General features: G+C 39.0%; 1 protein-coding gene across 3 annotated transcripts in view; it reads right to left on the bottom strand.

Annotated features, from left to right (window-relative positions):
* Nucleotides 1-20834, bottom strand: part of ARL13B (ADP ribosylation factor like GTPase 13B) — a 94553-nt gene continuing 73719 nt past the window's right edge. For all 3 annotated transcript variants that reach the window (XM_062206700.1, XM_062206697.1, XM_062206698.1), the window contains 5 exons: nucleotides 16825-16939; nucleotides 10816-11041; nucleotides 9240-9356; nucleotides 7898-7966; nucleotides 1-2097 (listed from right to left, as the gene is read on the bottom strand). In XM_062206700.1, the coding sequence (XP_062062684.1) occupies nucleotides 2021-2097; nucleotides 7898-7966; nucleotides 9240-9356; nucleotides 10816-11041; nucleotides 16825-16939 (604 nt within the window). In that variant the 3' untranslated portion in view covers nucleotides 1-2020. The remainder of the gene's footprint in view (nucleotides 2098-7897; nucleotides 7967-9239; nucleotides 9357-10815; nucleotides 11042-16824; nucleotides 16940-20834) is intronic.

The following is a 20834-nucleotide window of genomic DNA, read 5'->3' as shown; positions in this document are numbered from 1 at the left end:
ATTACAAAATAGGCATTTAATTATTAAAATCCACCTGGATTTACAAAATACCTTAGAAAGTATATTCATAATGCTTTAATAATAAAAATTATGTTTTGAGTGAGCTACATAAAACATTAATTTTATTATATATTTAATTTAAAAATCATTTTTATTTTCAAAGATGGAGTCAGTAATTACTGTATACTACAGTAAATACTGGTAGGAAACAAAGATTTTAAAAAACACTCTCAAACTAGGTGAGTATTACAAAGATGACAGAAGTATGAATTTAGTGTCAAAAATTAATATGTAAATAGTACAAAAGAAACCAGAAAAATGGGCAATTTATCCTCTAAAATCCCTTTCTGAAAATACATCCTGTCTTCCTGTAGTATTTTTCCTCACATTTCACCCTCCTATCAAGTTTTAGTTGTTATGAATTTTTATCTGCTGTAGATTGGTTTTCACTTAGTATGCTAGGTAGGTCCCATGTGCAAGCTCCAAGAATCTAAACAATGCAGACTGTTGTAATAAGTTACCTGATTAATAACATTCAGTGAGTTAAAAAATGTGAATAAAATGATGCTCTAAAACAAAAATCTTAAAAGTAATCATTAAAATGTGTTAGACATACTTAATATTAATGTTACTATCAAATGTAGTTGATCTGTTGTCAGTACAAGGTACCCAAAGCACCAATCTTAGCAAGGTTATATAAAAACTGTTCTGTTTATTGCATTTTTACTTTGATATACTTTTAATTAAACTGAACATTATCAATCTATGACTCAAAATACACATCTGAAAGTTTATTTAAATGACAAATGAATAAAGAACTCTATGAATGCCAATCTTGCTGTAAGAGAAGTGTTACTTTAAATTGAAAAATTATTTTAAAATTCTTTACAAAATTTAAGTTTGAACGAACATGTATATTCTTATTACTTTGATACCCAAGCCATTTGTGGTAAAACATGTCTTTACATCTACAGTAGCTTTTTCAGTCTTTTTGCCTTTAACTTCAAGACATGATAGAGAATAACCTAAAGTGGCACTGTACATCTCTGACAGAACAAAAGAGTGACAGGGAGCACCTTCATCTCTAAAAATTCTAGCCCTTAAAATGAGAGTTTACTGGGACTTTCAATATCGCATAGAACATATTTTTATTAATATTAAAAAATTTACGTGAAAAAGGTATTTCAAGTCCCTTTTATTTATTGAGCTCATCAAGAAAGAAAACAAACAAAATAACAATAACAAAACTGAACTCTGTTCTTGGGTATTTCTTTCAAATTACATAATTTGGTAGAATAAACATCTCAAAATCCGCTTTTATAAAAAGATATCATTTTAAAAATGAGGTCAAATTTGGATGTACACTTTAGGAACCATGTCATTATAAAACATACTTCAAGCCACATAATATATCCTGTTTGTAGGAGGACTATTCATGATCTGGCAAATAAATTAATTCTATTTTCCAGATACAATTTAAAGAAACCATCTAAGAAAAGTGCAAAATCAATATAATAGCAATTACAATTCCTAAACAAGGTTTTAGAAAAATATAAAAATAGTTAAAAATTTAGTTTATGAGTTCCCAGTTCTCCTGTGCACACATCTTACAAAAATGCTTAATATATAGAAATTACAAACTATTAAACAAATAGTAAAGAAAATATGCAGAGTCCACTGGCTCTATTTCTGAAGATGTTTTCCTTCAGGAATATGCCCAAGAGTGATGATGTGTAAACCAAAAGGTCAACACTAGATCTTGTTTAAGTTGGTCCAACTGCTCACACCCATCTATTTGTCATTCTGTTTCCTTTCTGTTTTAACATGAAGAATGTAGAGAAGTCAAATATCAGGTCAGATCCTTTGCTATTAATCTTTGCTATTAAACTCCTCATTATTAATCTCCTCATCATTATGGTTATCTTGCCCCAGCCATTAACACTCAAAGTTTTTCTTCTGAGAAAGGAGAAAGTTCGAGTGCACCTTGCTGATAGTAGGAGAGCCAATCCATATGACTTGGTTATGAGATCACGTCATGAACATCGCTGTTAGGTCTCTGTCGCACAGCCAGGGGAGGCAGTGGCTTTCCATAGAAATCTATGTAAAGAAGGGAAACCAAAAACAAAGTTATGGGAAATCAAGGTTTCTCATACAGTCCATTATTTTCCAACCAGTACTTTTAAAGTAAGACATTTTGACTTGGTAGATGAGTCAATGGGTGGGAGAAGAGGGGAAAGAAATCAGAATTTGAGAAAAACTGAACAAATTCAAAATATAATATTTGTAATACTAAATTCCCAACATAGGATTATAAATTAATATCTACCTGATTTAGTAAAAAGCTGCACTTAATATATACATTATTATTTTTGTTTCTAATTATACACTCACATTATAATAAAACAAATATAAAATGTTTAAAACTTGTAGAAACATGGGGCCAATGCCATGGCATAGTGGGTAAAGCTGCTGTGTGCAGTGCGGCATCCCATATGGGAACTGGTTCGAGGCCTGGTTTCTCCACTTCCGATCCAGCTCTCTGCTATGGCCTAGGAAAGTGGCAGAGAATGGCCCAAGTCCTTGGTCCCTGCACCCATGTGGGAGACCCAGAAGAAGTTCCTGACTCCTGGCTCCTGGCTCCTGGCTTTGGATAAGCTCAGCTCTGGCCATTGAGGCCATTTGGGGAGTGAATCAGCAGATGGACGACCTCTCTCTCTCTCTCTGAATCTACCACTCTCTGTAACTCTTTCAAATAAATAAAATAAATCTTTAAAAAAAATGCTTCAATATAGTTCAGTAAACTAGGCTGTATTTTATACAAAAATCTTATTTTGTTCTTCAAAGTGAATTTCTATTTCATAATTATCATAAATTTGCTTATAAATTTAATGGCAAATGTAAACAGTCACCTATTCATTACTTTCTAGAAAAGCATAGGTGTTCAAAATCATTAGTAATTAAAAAGGAATTATAGAAAAATTATTTTTAAAAATAATTCAGAGCAACTACTTCAGTTACAAGCATATTCTAACAAACTATAATAGAATATTATATATTCTATATAACATACAAAGTTAAATGTCTTCCTTCCTCCCTCCCTCCCTCCCTCCCTTCCTTCTGTCCTTCCTTTTTAAAGATTTATTTATTTGAAAGGCAGAGTTACGGAGAGGGAGAGAGAGAGAGCTTCCATTCGTTGGCTTATTCCCCAAATGGCCACAAGGGCAAGAGCTAAGCCAGACTGAATCCAGGAGCCAGGAGCTTCCACCAGGTCTCCCACACAGGTGCAGGGGTCCAAGCACCTGGGCCATCTTCCACTGCTTTCCCAGGCCATTAGCAGGGAGCTGGATGGGAAGTGAAGCAGCCAGGACTCAAACCGGTGCCCATATGGGACGCCAGTGCTGCAGACGGTGGTTCTACCTGCTAGGCCATGGTGCCTGTCCCAAATGCATGAGTTTCAAAGCTTGATAGATCAAAAAGTAAATCCTGATTCTGCCACTTATTACCTGTGTGACCTTGGGGTATAGTTTCCTGATGCACAAATAGGGATATTGCTGCCCACCTGATAAGAGATTTTAAATGACATAAACAGACCTGTGCTGTGGTGTAGCAGGTAAAGCCACTGCCTGTGATGCACTATGTACTCAGAAACACATCTCATGAGAAAATTAAAAAAAAAAAAAAATCAAACACAAAAAATCAAGACTGATTTAAAAATTAAGAGAAACCGGGCCGGCATTGTGGCATTGTGGCTGCTGCCTTCAATACCGGCATCTCATATGGGCACCAGGTTGCATCCCAGCTGCTCCACTTCTGATCCAGGTCTCTACTATCTGGGAAAGCAGCAGAGGATGGCCCAGGTGCTTGGGCCCCTGCCACCCACTGGGGAAACCCACATAAAGCTCCTGACTCCTGGCTTAGGCCCGGCACACTACTGGCCAACGTGGCCATCTGGGGAATAAACCAGCAGATCTTTGTGTCTCCCTCTCTCTCTCTAACTTTTTGAAAAATAAATAAATCTTTTTTTAAAAAACAATATAGTGCTATAATTAACATGATTATTTTGATAAATTTAAAGTATGCCTTCTCTAATTTCTTGAGTTAAAATTAGTGACAATTTTAATATACAGCAGAACTTACAAACCAAAGTAAAAATCTTTTCTCATTGGTTTTTAGTTCTGGGGAATTTAAGAACAACTTTCTAAAGAAGTAAATCAAATGCACACACAAATAATGCCTCTTTTTTTCTCCCAAGAAACTGATTTATTTCTCTGGTAATTTTATATCTCTTTGACAGAAAATTAAATCATCTTTTACAAAGCAGGTTTCTTAGCCCTCACTCTTCATTCTAATTTTAGTTCCTTCTTTCTTTGACTACTGCAACAGCCTCTTAACTGAGATGTATACCTCTGGCATAACCACTATCAAATCTGTATTCTACATTGTGACAAAAATTATTTTCCCAAGCAGCAAATCTAACAATACCACTCCTCTTCTAAAAACCAATACTTTCTTGAAAAATGATAGCACATCTGACATACTAATATATATGTGAGGCCTTCACAATCTGGCCATTTTACACCATAATTCCACTTGTATTTTAAAGATTTATTTATTTACTTATTTTTAAAATTTATTTATTTGAAAGGCAGATTTAGAGATGGTGAGGCAGAGAGAGAGAGGGCAAGCAACAGAGAGATCTTCCATCTACTGGTTCTCCCCTCAAATGGCCATGATGGCCAGGGCAGGCCAGGCTGGAGCCAAGAGCTAGGAGCTTCATCCAGGTCTCCCACATAGGTGCAGAGGCCCAAGCACTCAAGCCATCTTCTGTTGCCTTCCCAGGAGCAGGGAGCTGGACTGGAAATAGAGCAGCCAGGACTCAAACCAGTACCCCTATTGGACGCAGCAGGCAGCAGCTTTAACTGGCAGGCCACAGTGCTGGCCCCTAAAGATTTATTTATTTTGAAAATCAGAGTTACAGAGAGATGGAGGTAGGGAGAGAATATTCCATCTGCTGGCTCATTCCCCAGATTGTTGTAGAAGCCAGGGGCCAGGAGTTTCATCCAGGCCTCCCACATGGGTGGCTGGAACCCAAGGATTTGGGCCATCCGTCACTGCTTTTCCCAGGTCACTAGCAGGGAGGTAGATCAGAAATAGAGCAGCTGGGAAGCAAACCAGTGCCCATATGGGCTGCCCATTACACAATACCAGCCCCCATAATTTCATTTTAATGAATTCTTTAATGTTAATTTTTTTTCTATCTTATCCACTCACACATAAGCTCCACTCACAAGTAACTTCATGCTATTCTCCAAATAAACAATTTCATTTTCTACCTCTTTACTTTTAAATAGTCTGTCTGCTTGCTATCTCTGCTGATTCTTTAAAGACACAGTGATGGACCTGGTGCTGTAGAGTAGTAGGTTAAGCCTCTGCCTGTGTTTCTGGCATCCCATATGGGCGTTAGTTTGAGTCCCAGCTACTCCACTTCCAATCTAGCTCCCTGCTTATGACATGGGAAAGCAGTGCAAGACGGCCCAAGTGCTTGGACCCCTGTGCCCACTTGGGAGACCCAGAAGTTCCTGGCTCCTGGCTTCGGATCAGCCCAGCTCTAGCTGTTGCAGCCATCTGGGGAGTAAAACCAGTGAATGGAAGACCTCTCTCTCTGTCTCTCCCTTTCTCTGTCTGTAACTCTGCCTCTCAAATAAATAAATAAAATCTTTAAAAAGACCCAGTTCTAATATTACTTTCCCTAACTATTCCTTCAGTTTTTGCATAGTACTCTGATTCTACATCAGAGCACTTACTGTCATACACACTAAAGTATTGTCTTCCCTACTAGATGAAGATCTACACAAAAGCAGAAGTTTTATTCATCTTGACATTCTCAATGTTTTAGCTGATATTGAATATAAAACAGTTGTCTGCTGAGATCAATTTAGTAAGAAAAAATAATACCTGTCACATGAGAAATTAATATTTTTCTGTATATGTGCATATATATATATATATACTAATATTACCAAATTTTCTTTGCAAGGATAAAGCAAATTTTTAGGCTGATAATACATTCTATCTTTTAAAGATTTATTTTATTTATTTGAAAAGAAAAGTTACACAGAGGCACAGGCAGAGAGAGAGAGACAGAAAAAGAGAAGTCTTCCATCCGCTGGTTCACTCCCTAGATGGCTGCAACAGCCAGAGCTGGGCTGATCTGATCTGAAGCCAGGAGCCAGGAGCCAGGAGCTTTCTCCAGGTCTCCCATGTGAGTACAGGGGCCTACTACTTTCCCAGGCCACAGCAGAGAGCTGGATCGGAAACTGGGCAGCCAGGACTTGACCCAGCACCCATATGGGATGCTGGCATTGCAGGTGGCGGCTTTACCCATCATACCACAGTGCTAGCCCTAGCCCCAATATATTACTCAGCCATATAATAAAACACTAGTTAACTCTATATTATAACTAATAAAAATGTCACAATGCAAAGTCAGTAAACCAGATGTTATTCCACTGACATTATCATTTTAGTAAATATGGTATAAAGACAAATCTTTCTGTCTTTAGAAATATTAAAAAATGCTTTAATTTTCATTAATGATTATAAAGAATATTTATTACAGATCTATAGTATTGTCAAAGAGAATGAAAATAGCACATTTATACTTATATATTTTTGAATAAAAATAATTTATGTCTCACATGGTAATGCATTTCTAAAATAAACTGACTTTTTTCTAGTAAGTGATCTCCTTAGCAAATCAAGTTCTAGATTAAAAGAAAACACAGCCATTAAAGGGAACTGGATGTTCTTAAAGGTAAGTTTACTGAGCTTTACTTAATGTATTATCATTCTTTTACCTTCTAAAACATATTATTGAAAGAACTAAACTGAAGGTCTGTGATTAGAACTTCTGCCTATTTTCTAAGGCAATTATCTGTTACTTGCAACTGTCCTTACTCTAGTTTTTGGGACCCAAAGTTCTAATGTCAAAATCTGACTGGAACATAGTTTATGTTAATTTATTTTCTCTCTCTCTTTTTTTAGGACTTATTAATTTTTACCTATTTAAAAGGCAGAGTGAAAGAGAAAGAGAAAAAGAGGGAGAGTGATCTTCTATCCACTGGACCACTCCCCAAAGGGCTGCAACAGTTAGGCAGTTAGGTCTGGGCAAAGCACAAACCAGGAACCCAGAATTCCAGGTGGGCTAAAGGGGCTCAAGTACCTGGGCTATCATCTGATGCTTTCCCAGGTGCGTTAGCAGAATGCTGGATTGGAAACAGAGCAGCTAGGACTTGAATGGGCACTCTGATATGGGATGTGAGCATCCCAAGCACGGGCTGAGCCCATTGTGCTACAACAGTAGCCCCAGTTTATATTAATTTCACTCAAAACTGTTCTCTTAATTCAATACAGTCTTTAATAACTTTCTCTTTAGCTGAACTTTATTTGGTTCACTGATTTGATCTGATTTTACAAATTGTGTTAATCTTCAATTTAATATTTAACAGCATGTGTGTTATTAGGAGTAGAGAAAGAAAAATGTGGCATTCTTATTAAGTACTGAATATATACAAGACACTGCAGATTTTAACAAAAGTTAAGGAAGACAGTAATGGCTCATTTTTATAATTGTTTTAAAAATCTTTCCCCTCTCAATCATGTGCATAAGTGCATCATGGATAAATGTAAGTGCACCTTTTTACCTCTGTACTTTAAGGTTAAACATCAAATCACTATACATGCAAAGAGTTCTTGAGAAAAAAAATAAATAAATAAAGGAATATAATGAAAAAAAGATGGCTGTGGATTTGAAAGGCCTCCAAAAGCAAAAACAAATCTCTTGAAGTTATGAGGTACAGAAAGTAGATGTAACATGGACAGATGATCACTGTATTACCATTACGACGTGTTTCACCAAGAGGCTCAAGTTTTGGAAGTCTAGTGACTTTGGGGGTTCCCCAGCCAACTAAAGAAAAAGAAAAACATTTTAAAGCTCTGTTAAATAATGTCTTCAGCTTTGTGGAGAGGATCCCTTCCTTAACAGGAAGTGTACATAACATTCAATGTTACTTCAAATATACTAAATGATATAGCAGTGAATAGCCATAAACTCCTTAAAAAAGGCTTCAATTTAAAAATGTAATTAAGGGCCAGTAATATCTGCTTTTAAATTTTTAATTAGCTTTAATTTAAAATATAAACATTTTCACCACTACCATAAATAAATTTAGGCTACTGTTCTAAACCTTAGCAAAAGCTAAATGTTTTCTTATTAAATGGAATAGTAAAAGTCTTCAAATGTTTTCTCAAAGGCTAATGCTGGCATCTGAACCTAGATCACAGCCACAAAGACATTAGGAACATATTTATTCTTAGTCACTAGATATAAATTCAACATCTGTAACAAGTGAGGTACCATGCACATGCTAAAAAGTTAAAACTACTGGGCAGATATGTTCCAGTTGTTTACATGCTTTATTCCACTAAGACTCATAACAACATAAGAGGTAGGTATGCATGTTGGAACTATATTAGAAAATTTCTGGTTTCAGACATTAACTTGCAGTATGAGAGTGGAATTTTTTTTTAAAAGCTCACATTAGCCATTTATTCCTTAAACTTGAATTACTTTTAGCAGTATGGGTATTGATATTTCAAATAGAAATTGATCACATTGTAGAAGTACTAGGTAAGGTTTTATTAAAAGTATATACTTCGGCCGGTGCCACGGCTCACTAGGCTAATCCTCTGCCTTGCGGCGCCGGCACACCGGGTTCTAGTCCCGGTCGGGACACCGATCCTGACCCGGGTGCCCCTCTTCCAGGCCAGCTCTCTGCTGTGGCCAGGGAGTGCAGTGGAGGATGGCCCAAGTGCTTGGGCCCTGCACCCCATGGGAGACCAGGAGAAGCACCTGGCTCCTGCCATCGGATCAGCGCGGTGCGCCGGCCGCAGCGCACCTACCGCGGCAGCCATTGGAGGGTGAACTAACGGCAAAAAGGAAGACCTTTCTCTCTGTCTCTCTCTCACTGTCCACTCTGCCTGTCAAAAAAAAAAAGTATATACTTATATTTTCCTTTGATAAATATTTGTATTAAAAAAGTAATATTGAACAAAGTAGAGCAAAAGATTCTTTTTCACAAATTGACAAGATAATGAATATAGAGAATAAAATACTACACAATTTCTTTTTCTTTACTGTTCAGTGTTTCTAAATTTAGTATCAAGTTCGATTTACTCACCAGGAAGAGGAGGTGGAGGTGGTGTTGGACTCTTAGGAGCAGAATCATCTGTATTAACTGGTTCTACACGGTGACTCCTTTTCATTCTTAGTTTCTTAGTTTTCTTTTTACTATTATCTGTGAAAATATAAACAGAGAACTTTATATCCTTTAGAAAAAGTGAACTTCTATAACAGAAAACAAAGAACAAAATGAAAATATTGAGACTGTTACCACAAAAACATCTTCTACAAAGCAAAAAGGATTATCAACTTAAAAATTAGCCTGTTATATATTTACTCAATCTCAAGTCCCACCTGTGGTTGCCTTGATAGGACCAGACCAAATGATTTCTCAAGTTTTATATGCCCCACAGGTGGGACATTCCTCACCCCTGAATTCTAGTGGATGGGAGAACTAGTGGATGGGAGAGTCAGGATTCTGTCCTAGGTTGTCTGATTCTAAGCACAGGCTATCTCTCTTTGACAACAAAACACAAAATTCCTGTTAAGTCACATATCCAGTTAGAAAAAGAAAAGCAATCACTAGATGAAAATTCTGTATGACATTAAAGGGGCAGGTAGTTAAGCTTAGCAATTAAGATGCCTGTATTCCACATCAGAGCAACTGAGTTTTATTCCCAGTTTCAGCTGCTGAGTGCGGCTTCCTGCTAATGCTGACTCTTGGGACAGTGGTGAAAGCTCAAGTAGTTGTGTTCCTGCCACTCATTATTCAAGCAACTTGAATGGATAGTATTTCTGACTCTCAGCTTTGGGCCTGACTTGGCTGTTGTGGGGATTGGGAGAGAAAACTAGTGAATGGGAGCTCTATCATTTTCTCACCTCTCTCTGCTGCTCAAACAGATAAAAATTTTAAAAAATAAAATAAAATAAAGGAATAGTGGCTATATGACAAGACTTTAAAAAAAAAGTTCTGAGGCCGGAATTGTGGCCTGACAGGTTAAATTGCCATCTGCAACACCAGCATTCGCTATAGATGCCAGTTCAAGTCTCGCTGCTTTATTTCTGATCCAACTCCCTGCTAATGGCCTGGGAAAAGCAGCGAAAGATAGCTGAAGTGGGTGGGCCTCTGCCACCCCTGAGGAGGACCCAGAAGAAGATCATGGATCCTGGCTTTGGCCTGGCCCAGCCCTGGACTTGCTGCCATTTGGGGAGTGAATCAGCAGATGGAAGGTTTTTTTCCCCCTCTCTCTCCCTCTCCCTCTCCATATGTAACTCTGCCTTTCAAATAAATAAATATTTTTTTAAAAGTTCCGCTGATTATATTAGCATATTATATAAATAGGAAGGAAATGCTGCTGACTGAGGCATTATGAGGCTTTAAACAAACAAAGAAACAAAAAGCTTAAAGTGTTAAATGTACTTCAAGGATTCCTACAGGCTATGCTATATTCCAAACTTACTATAAAGTCTAAAAGTCAAATTAGCTAATGAACAACTAAAGATGTTGAGAAAATTTGATAAATATTACATGTGGAGAAAAAAATTTGTACTACTTTTTTGTGCAAAACACGATGAATGAAGTACAAACAAGCTTTATCTGTATAAGAGACAATCACTTTAAATATGTTTATCACCTGATTCTGAAGATCGCTGGTCTATCTCATCCTCATTTGCCAACTGCTGTGTCAATGCCTCCTTATAATTTTCTGCTATTCCAAATTCATTATTTTTTTGACTACTGTCGCTAATCTGGCTCTGTGTCTCTATTTGCTCATGCTCCATTTTATGTGCCAGGGAACAGCCATCACTGTTTTTCTCCATCTCTTGCTTCTTTTTCTCTTTTTCAAGTTTTTTCTCATTCTAAAAAAAAAAACCCCAAAATATATTTTTTTCATTAAAATGGTTATATCTAAGGTAGGTCTAACCTTAAAACATTCTGCAACATCAAGGGAATATTGAAATGTGTTTTTAAAAAAGTTATTTGTTGAATGCATCATTAAAACAGGCTAATTGCCAAACACTCAGTAAATGCAACAAGTATATAGAAAGGAAAACAAATATTATCAGTAATCGCATAATCTACAGATGACCAATAATCAGAATACAAGCCCTAAGAGGCACTTTTCCCTAACAACACATACATACACACACACACACACACAGACATATACCACCCACAAATATACATAAATGTGTGATTGCATATTTATATGTTAGCTGCTAAAAGAAAAAAAAGAATTGAGGTTTTTATTTAAGGATACAGATTTCTTTGCATGTCAATGAACATATGAAATGCTAAGCATAGTATTAGGTATTCCTATTTTCATCAACTACATTTCAATTATATTTTATATAAAATTTATACAATTATTTTATATATAATTGAAACTATATTTCAATTATATAAAAAATATAATTGTTTACCAATTGCCTATCAATGGATAATTGTTCACTATAACAAACGGAATCTCCCTATTTTTTTTTAGATTAAATTCCTAAAACAGCTGTTGAATCAGTGGTTAAACACACATTACTATGTGACATACATTCACAAACTTCCTTTCAGTAAAACAGAATCAATTTAAACCCCCTTGCAAAGGGGTCAGGGAATGATATTTCTTCCTTTTTCAGTGCTGCATATCATTATCAACCTTTTACATCTCTGCTAAACTATTAAATAACAATTCTTATCTTAGTATTGTTTTAATGTAATTTGAGTTTGATTTAATTTAAAATGTTTTATTACTAATAAGAGTGAATTTTTAAACATTCATTAATTTTTATAATATTTTTAAAATTTTTTATTTATATATTTTATTTAAGTTATACAAGTTTCATACATTTCCTTTATACCATTTTAAGAACATAGTGGTACTTCCCCCCTCCCATCTTCCCTTCAACCCATACTCCAACCCTTCTTCCCCCTCCCTCTTGGATTCCCACAGTTTAATTTTTACAATGATCTTTCTTCAGCGCACTTAATTACTGTATAGTTAACCATACCCTAAGCAAAACAGTTCAACAAATAGTGTAATGAGAAAAAACAAAACAAAATACTGTTCCTCAACAAAAGAGACAAGGGCTATAAATAATCATTGCCTCTCAAGATGTCTATTTCACCCCAATACATTATATTTTAGGTACTCTATTAGTTACCTTGGATTAGGGAGAACATATGATCTCTTTCTTTTGGGGCTCCGCTTATTTCACTAAGTATAATGGTTTACAGCTGCACCCATCTTGTTGCAAAAGACAGGATTTCATTTTATCTTTTATTTTATTTTTATTTTTTTTTATTTTTGGCAGGCAGAGTGGACAGTGAGAGAGAGAGAGAGAGAGAGGTCTTCCTTTTGCCATTGGTTCACCCTCCAATGGCCGCTGCGGCCGGCGCACTGTGGCCGGTGCACCACGCTGATCTAAAGCCAGGAGCCAGGTGCTTCTCCTGGTCTCCCATGAGGGTGCAGGGCCTAAGCACTTGGGCCATCCTCCACTGCACTCCTAGGCCACAGCAGAGAGCTGGCCTGGAAGAGGGGCAACCGGGACAGAATCCGGTGCCCCGACCGGGACTAGAACCTGGTGTGCCGGCGCCGCTAGGCAGAGAATTAGCCTGTTGAGCCATGGCGCCGGCCTCATTTTATCTTTATAGCTCAGTAGTACTCCATAGTGTACATATGTCATAATTTCTTTATCCAGTCATCAGTTGATGGACATCTGGGCTGATTCCATATCTTGGCTAGACTGCACCATGTTTGAGGCCAGCCCAGAACTCTCAGAGGAGCTGGGTGACTGCTCACTGGGAGAGGGCATCTGCCTCTCTCCACTTCTTGCCCCTCCAACACCAGCACCTGAGGCTAGCTGTGAGAAGGCAGGCACCATTTTGGACAGAAACAAGTAGCAGCTGCTCCAGCTCTTTTATGCACACACAGCAGCTAGAGGGGACTATGGGCAGGGGCATCCACAGCAATTCCAGACAACTGGAGGGGTCTGTCCCCACCTAGTCACCAGGACAACACCAGCCCCAATAAGCCCACCCAGCAGTGGCCAGGGATGGGGAGCCATCTCCACTGAAGGGAACTGCTGTCTGCGGGGACTCTTGTAGCCACCCAGCACAATTGTGAAAGGAGTAGGGCTGCGGCTGGCAGGTTCTGGGCACACTTGTATTCAAGGATTTTACCAGGGGAAAAATCCACGTTCCCTATTGACTTGGAGTCTAGCTGGGGGGGGGGGGGGGGGGGAGGGTATGACTCGATCTAACCGGGTGAAACACACACAGACAGCAGTTCTAGGAACCCCTCAGTCTCTCCGTGGACAGGACAGGCAGAGTAGACTCTCTTGCACTCCTTGACCATGGGAGCCCTGGCTGCTGAAACTGAAAACACTGTGACTGCATGAAGGGAGCAGGGTGTAGCTGGGGTCCTGGGTAAGCTCTGGGTATAGAGCCACACTCTCAGAACTCCTTGGTTGCCAGGGCAGCTCATTGCAGCTAGAACAGGTCTCAAGGAAGACTGCACAGGTCATTGGTGCAATTCAGCATTGAACACACTGGGGACTAACACCTGGGCATGGCTCAGTTTGAAGAAGAGGAGATTCCATTTACCTATCTATTCTGGAAACAGTAACTTACAAATTCTCATTATTGTTATTAACTGCGGTAAAATCAAAAGACTTGAAATGCTTCTGTACAATCTCAACTTATTAAAGAAGAAGTTTTGGGGAAGAAGAGAGTAATTGTACTTCGTCCATGCTACTAATTAAGTTAGCAATTTCCTATACATGGTGTGTCATGCTGTACACCAGTACTGGTCATTGCTTTATATTGTGAAAAATACAATGCTGGAAGAAGCACTGGGACCTTTTATGTGATTTACCTGTAGTACTATGAAATAACTGGTCATTATTTACATGGAGAGCTTTATTAAACACCTATAGTAAGTTGTTTCAAAGTGAAAAGTAAAACTTAATTTCCTTTTTTTCTAACCAATATGTACTTTATTAAATTTTAAAGCAGAGACAGACAAAGAGAAATAAAGACAGTCCCATTTATTGGCTCACTCCCCAAATGCCTATAGTAGCTGGAGGCAGAAGCCACGAGCCAGGAGCCAGGAACTCTCCCACATGGGTAGCAGGAATTCAATTAATTAAGTCATTCTGACTTGCTTCTTGAGTCTACATTAGCAGGAAACTGGAGTTAGGAGTTAGAGCAGGGTATTGAATCCAGGTACCCTGTTGTAGGACATGGATATTTTAATGAGCATATTAATCATTAGGCTAAACACTTTTTTTTAACATAAAATATGGGGGCCGGTGCCATGGCGTACTTGGTTAATCCTCTGCCTGTTGCACCGGCATCCCATATGGGCGCCGGTTCTAGTCCTGGTTGCTCCTCTTCCAGTCCAGCTCTCTGCTGTGGCCTGGGAGAGCAGTGGAGGATGGCCCAAGTGCTTGGGCCCTGCACCCGCATGGGAGACCAGGAGGAAGCACCTGGCTCCTGGCTTCGGATCAGCACAGCGCCAGCTGTGGCGGCCATTTGGGGAGTGAATCAATGGAAGGAAGACCTTTCTCTCTGTCTCTCTCTCTCTCTCTCTCACTGTCTATAACTCTACCTGCAAATAAATAAATAAATAAATAAATTTTAAAAAAAGACATAAAACAGGGGCTGGGGCTGTGGCGCAGTGGGTTAAAGCCCTGGCCTGAAGCGGCAGCATCTCATATGGGCGCCGGTTCTAGTATCGACTGCTCCTCTTCCGATCCAGCTCTCTGCTGTGGCCTGGAAAAGCTTAGAAGATGGCCCACGTCCTTGGGCCCCTGCACCCGAGTGGGAGACAGGGAAGAAGCTCCTGGCTCCTGGCTTCAGATCGGCGCAGCTCCAGCCATTGCGGCCATCAGGGGAATGAACTAGCAGATGGAAGACCTCTCTTCCCATCTCTACCTCTCTCTGTTACTGTCTTTCAAATAAATAAAATAAATCTTTTTAAAAAAAACTCATAAAACAAAATTAGGCCAACATAATATCTGATAGGACAGAGACACAGAAACTCTTGCTATAAATATGACTTGACTTTAACTCAGAAAACTAGGTAAATACAATGGATTAACAAAAATTTTAATACAATTAACCTTCTGGAGTTTAAACAACCTAATGCCAAATGCCTCATGTTACCAATTATTTTGCAAAATAAAGCAATTCCAAATCTATCGGATTATCCTCTTACCTGTGGAGCTGCCTCCCTCCTCAGCAGCAGCCCCATGGAAGAATCAATCATCCACATTTCCAGGAGAGCACCTGTGTGGAAGGAGGCAGTGACAGGGGAAGAGGAATGGGGTACACGTCGGGAGCTCCAGAAAGGCAGTCTGCACAACAAGCTCTGAGTGAATGCAGGAGGTCTGGAAAGCACTGTCCCAGAGGAGGCACAGCTACCAAAGACAAGTAAGGCCGAAACACAGCAAATTCTGGACACCAGCAGAAAATGAAAACCAAAACCAACACACAGACACCCAGACACACACACACATACCATTAACTCCTTTATAATCAAAATCTACAAATTAATGTTGGTGACAATTCTGATGATTAAAATTAGAGAAAAATGTATAGTTTTGACCATGCTTAAGTGCACTGGGAAACCAGGAAATTGTTTATCTACTCTAATACATTACAGGTATCTAAATACTATTGTATGCGATAGGTGTTTGGTTTAGGAGTTACGATGCTGATCACGATGACTGCATCTAACATCAGAGTGCCTTGAGTTCAATTCCTGGTTTTGGCTCCTGACCAGCTCCCTTCCAATGAAGACCTATTTGAGAGACCTGGACTGAATTTCAAGGTTTTGGCTTCAGCCCAGGCCCATTCCTGAGGCAACATCAGCCACTGCAGGTATTTGGAGAGCAAAACAATGGATGAGAACTTTTGCTCTAGCTCTCTGTCTCTCAAATAAATAAATATACCAAAGCAAATGAATATGATTGTAAAAGTATAGTAGCAGCAATATAGGGACAAAGACAACATAAACAAGAGTAATTCTTATCATATGGAATAAGTGATTAAAATACATTTAAAAACAGTAATAATTGCTATGTTAAATTTTTACTTTAATTCTTAATTCTTTCTTTTTCTTTCTTTTTTTTTTTTTTTACAGGCAGAGTGGACAGAGAGAGAGAGACAGAAAGAGAAAGGTCTTCCTTTGCCGTTGGTTCACCCTCCAATGGCCGCCGCGGCCGGCACGCTGCGGCCGGCGCACCTTGCTGATCCAATGGCAGGAGCCAGGTGCTTATCCAGGTCTCCCATGGGGTGCAGGGCCCAAACACTTGGGCCATCCTCCACTGCACTCCCTGGCCACAGCAGAGAGCTGGCGTCCTGACCGGGACTAGAACCCGGTGCGCCGGCACGACAGGCGGAGGATTAACCTATTGAGCCGCGGCGCCGGCCAAATACTCATTTATTTCTGAAGTCACATTTCTCTTTTTACACTAGACCAAAGAATGAATTTGAAGAGGAAGAAATGGCAGTAAACTTTTCATCAGTCTCTCACTTTAGATTTCTTTGACAATCGCTCTGTGGAGAAAAATTGCTCCCTGCCCCCTTTCCCAACTTCCATCTTTGTGACTTAAGATACAAAAATTGTAAGTGCCACCATTCATACCTCAATGATTACAGAAGCTATTGGCTGGAAAGGATTAACAATAACTGGTTCTGGGTCCAACTCAGCCAAACCACTGGTTCCATCAAGTTCCGCCTGTTCTCGTTCTCTTTGTTCCCTATTATTTGAGGGAAAGAAAGTGCAATTCCTTTTCATAAAGTGCTGAACCATGTTTAAGAAAATTTGTACTAGTTATAAGGCTATTACATCTAGTAATTTAAACATCTGGACATGGCTTTTATTTACTGAGAATTTCAGAAATCCTTAAGCCTCTACCACCATGTAAGGATTAATCACTTCAATTTTAAATGAAGGACATGCTGACAAAAATGATATTTCTTATGACCAGCTTATTAATATCAATGGTGTAAATTATTTTCCATGTCCAAGGGTATACATCAATTTACTAATTATTTTATAAAATCAATGCTGTCCTCTTTACTGACTTGAGCAGATAAGTCCTCTTGTTTACCCTCTTCCTAAAGGCTATGTCTTTTTTTGTAAAATACAATTGAGAAAACATTTCTTTAATGCAACCTATGTTTTTACTTATGCACAAACACATTTCTTATTTATTATATGAAAATAAAAGAGTAGGACATGTATAGATTGAGTCTATAGAAGTACATGACAAAGTAGTAATATAAAATGATTTCATATTATATTTTAACTAGGTAACAACTGTTGCTTTCTGTAGTGGTACACAGACTATAAAAGAAGTTTCCCTATTTCACTAACATTGAATAAGTATTCTCATATTAGTTACCACTGAGCCATTTACTCTATGATTTATAGTTAATGTTTCCCAAACTTGATTAAAACAAGCAGCCAAAGACAGAAAAATGTGTATTATTGATCTCCAATTATACTATATATGTAGGGCAGCAACATGAATGCTATGACACTTACTAACTTTATTCTGTGATGGGAATATATCCTTTCACTGTCAACTTAGGAAGACAAGGCTTGGAGATCTGCAACTTACTAACTCTGTGACCCTGGGCCTGCATGTTTGAGCCTCAGCTTTCTCACAAATGTGGACAGAAATACAGACCTTACAGGTGTGTTTCAAGGTTTAGAAAATGAAATCTTCATATATGGGAGGACACTAGAAATGAACATACTTACAGACTGGTCACTAATGTTACCATTAATAAACAATTTTAGGTACATACCATTAATCTCCTATTTTCATGTATCAAAAAATAGCATGTTTTATTGTTTTTCAAAAATACTAGAAATGACTACCTGAACAAAACAGATTGAATTCTGTGACATATAAAGGTTGTTTTTGTTATCATTCCTCCCTAAATTCCAATTTACTTTTTAACTACAGAATTATAGTTCAACAGGAAGTTTCAGAACACAATTGGCACAGCTAGGAAGAAAGGAAAAAAGAGGAATAAGTGTAGGAAAAGTATGCCAAAACATGATCTGGAATATCAATATGGAAATGATAAAAAAGGCTAAAATTATTTTATTTTATCCAATTCAATTTTATTGTTGTTGCACTGGTTATTTTCTCAGCAGAGGAAAAGCAAAGAAATATTCAGAAAAGTATGCTCATATTTTTATTTTTATCAATACATAAGAGGCATACTTGCTTGAAAGACTCATTGCGGGCCGGCGCCGTGGCTCAATAGGCTAATCCTCCACCTTGCGGCACCGGCACACCAGGTTCTAGTCCTGGTCGGGGCGCTGGATTCTGTCCCGGTTGCCCCTCTTCCAGGCCAGCTCTCTGCTGTGGCCAGGGAGTGCAGTGGAGGATGGCCCAGGTGCTTGGACCCTGCACCCCATGGGAGATCAGGAGAAGCACCTGGCTCCTGCCATGGGATCAGTGCAGTGCACCGGCCGCAGTGCACCGGCCGCGGCAGCCATTGGAGGGTGAACCAATGGCAAAGGAAGACCTTTCTCTCTGTCTCTCTTTCTCACTGTCCACTCTGCCTGTCAAAAAAAAAAAAAAAAAAAAGACTGGTTGCACTGTGCTTTATATCATGAAAATAAATGCTAGAAAATTAATATTCTCATAAGAACTGAAGCCTCCCATTGGCAGCCTCTAAAACTACTCACCAATTTTTCTTTTGATATTAAGCTTGTTTTATTATATACTTAGTTGTGGAGAATTTTCTTCACAAATATTTCTTTCCTGTAAGTCCTATCTTGGAATTAAATTAAAGATACTAGTTAGGGACCAGTGTTGTTGTGTAGTGGGTAAAACCACTGCCTGTGACACCCGCATCCCATATGAATGCTGGTTCCAGTCCTGGCTGCTCCATTTCTGATCCAGTTCCCTGCCAATGTGCCTGGGAAAACAGCAGAAATTGGCTCAAGTGCTTGGGCCCCCACATGCACATGGGAGACCCAAAAGAAGCTTCTGGCTCCAGACCAGCCCAGCCCTAGCTATTGTCGCCATTTGGGGAGTGAGACAGTAGATGGAAAACCTCACTCTGTCTCTCCTTCTCTCTCTCTCTCTGTAACTCTGCCTTTCAAATAGAGAGGTAAAAGATACTATTAACAGAGGATTTCCTCCACAACATTACAGAACCACTCACAAAGGCATCACCAAGGCAGTGGGTGCTTGTCTACCGAGCTACAAATATGTAAAATCACAAAAGAAGCTCATTATTAAGGCAACTTTGTATCTTACTGCTCACTCTTACTTCATCTCTCCTCCTGTTTTCTCCTCCCCATCAAATAGCAGTCCAGTAACAAAAACAACAACAAAAAACAAAAAACAAGGGTTAAGTATTAAATTCAACTTACAAATAATTCTATGGTGGGATTTATGTCATTTTTTTTCCAAATTCAAAGCTTGGTTAATTTAATATTTCATTTCAGACAGTATACTTTTTTTTAAAGATTTATTTATTTGAAAGTTGGAGTTACATAGAGAAGGAGAGGCAGAGGCAGATAGAGAGAGAGAAAGAGGGGTATTCCATCCACTGGTTCACTCCCCAATTGGCTGCAATGGCTAGAGCTGCGCCAATCTGAAGCCAGGAGCCAGGAGCTTCTTCCAGGTCTCCCACGTGGGTGCAGAGGCCCAAGGGCTTGGGTCATCTTCTACTGCTTTTCCAGGCCACAGCAGAGAGTTGGATTGGAAGTGGAGCAGCTGGGACTCGAACCGGTACCTACACGGGATGCTGGCACTGTATACAGTATATATTTAAGATAATTTAAGACAGTGCTACCTAGTTTACTTTTTCACACAACTTGTGTTGAAGAAGAGATTTTCCTTGAATTGACTGATCCTCTAACAGCTCACCTTCTGTCACTGAGTATAAAGAGGGCTTAAAGTTTCCCAATCTTGACACTATTGACATATTAAGCCTGACAAGTCTTTGTTGGGGGGATGGGAGGAAGTTATCCTGTGCCTCATGTTTAGCAGCATCCATGGCCTCTACCCAATAGTGGCATCCCATGTACCTCCTTTCACCAAGCTATGACAAAATGTGTCCAGACATCTGCAAGTGTTCCCTAAGAGGCAAAAATAATCCTATGCATTCAAAAAACACTCCACCAAAAGTAATCCTAAGAAATAAAGAGATAAAAATTGTAAAACTTCAGGAAATAATGAGTATTAAAAAAGCAAATTTAGGGGCCGGCCCTGTGGCATAGCGGGTTGAGCTGCCACCTGCAGTGCTGACATCCAATACGGGCACGGCCAGTTCGAGACCCAGCTGCTCCATTTCCCATCCAGCTCTCTGATGAGAAAGCAGCTCTCTGCTGGGAAAGCAGTATAAGATGGCTTGAGTCCTTGGACCTCTGCACCCACGCAGGAGACCTGGAAGAAGCTCCTGGCTCCTGAACTTGGATCGGTGCAGCTCCAGCATTGCAGCCAATTGGGGAATGAACCAGCAGATGGAAGACTTTTCTCCCTCTCTCTCTGTGTAACTCTGACTTTCAAATAAATAAATAAATAAATATTTTTTAAAAAGTAAGTTTAACCATAGTAATACAAGGAAATTGAGAAATCTATCACTCAAACTTATGCAGAGAAATATCCATGGAAATAG

This window comes from Lepus europaeus, chromosome 2, assembly GCF_033115175.1.
Source record: "Lepus europaeus isolate LE1 chromosome 2, mLepTim1.pri, whole genome shotgun sequence".
Classification (NCBI taxonomy): domain Eukaryota; kingdom Metazoa; phylum Chordata; class Mammalia; order Lagomorpha; family Leporidae; genus Lepus; species Lepus europaeus.
The sequence above is the reverse complement of the archived record's forward strand: the minus strand, read 5'-3'. Positions and strand labels throughout refer to the sequence as shown.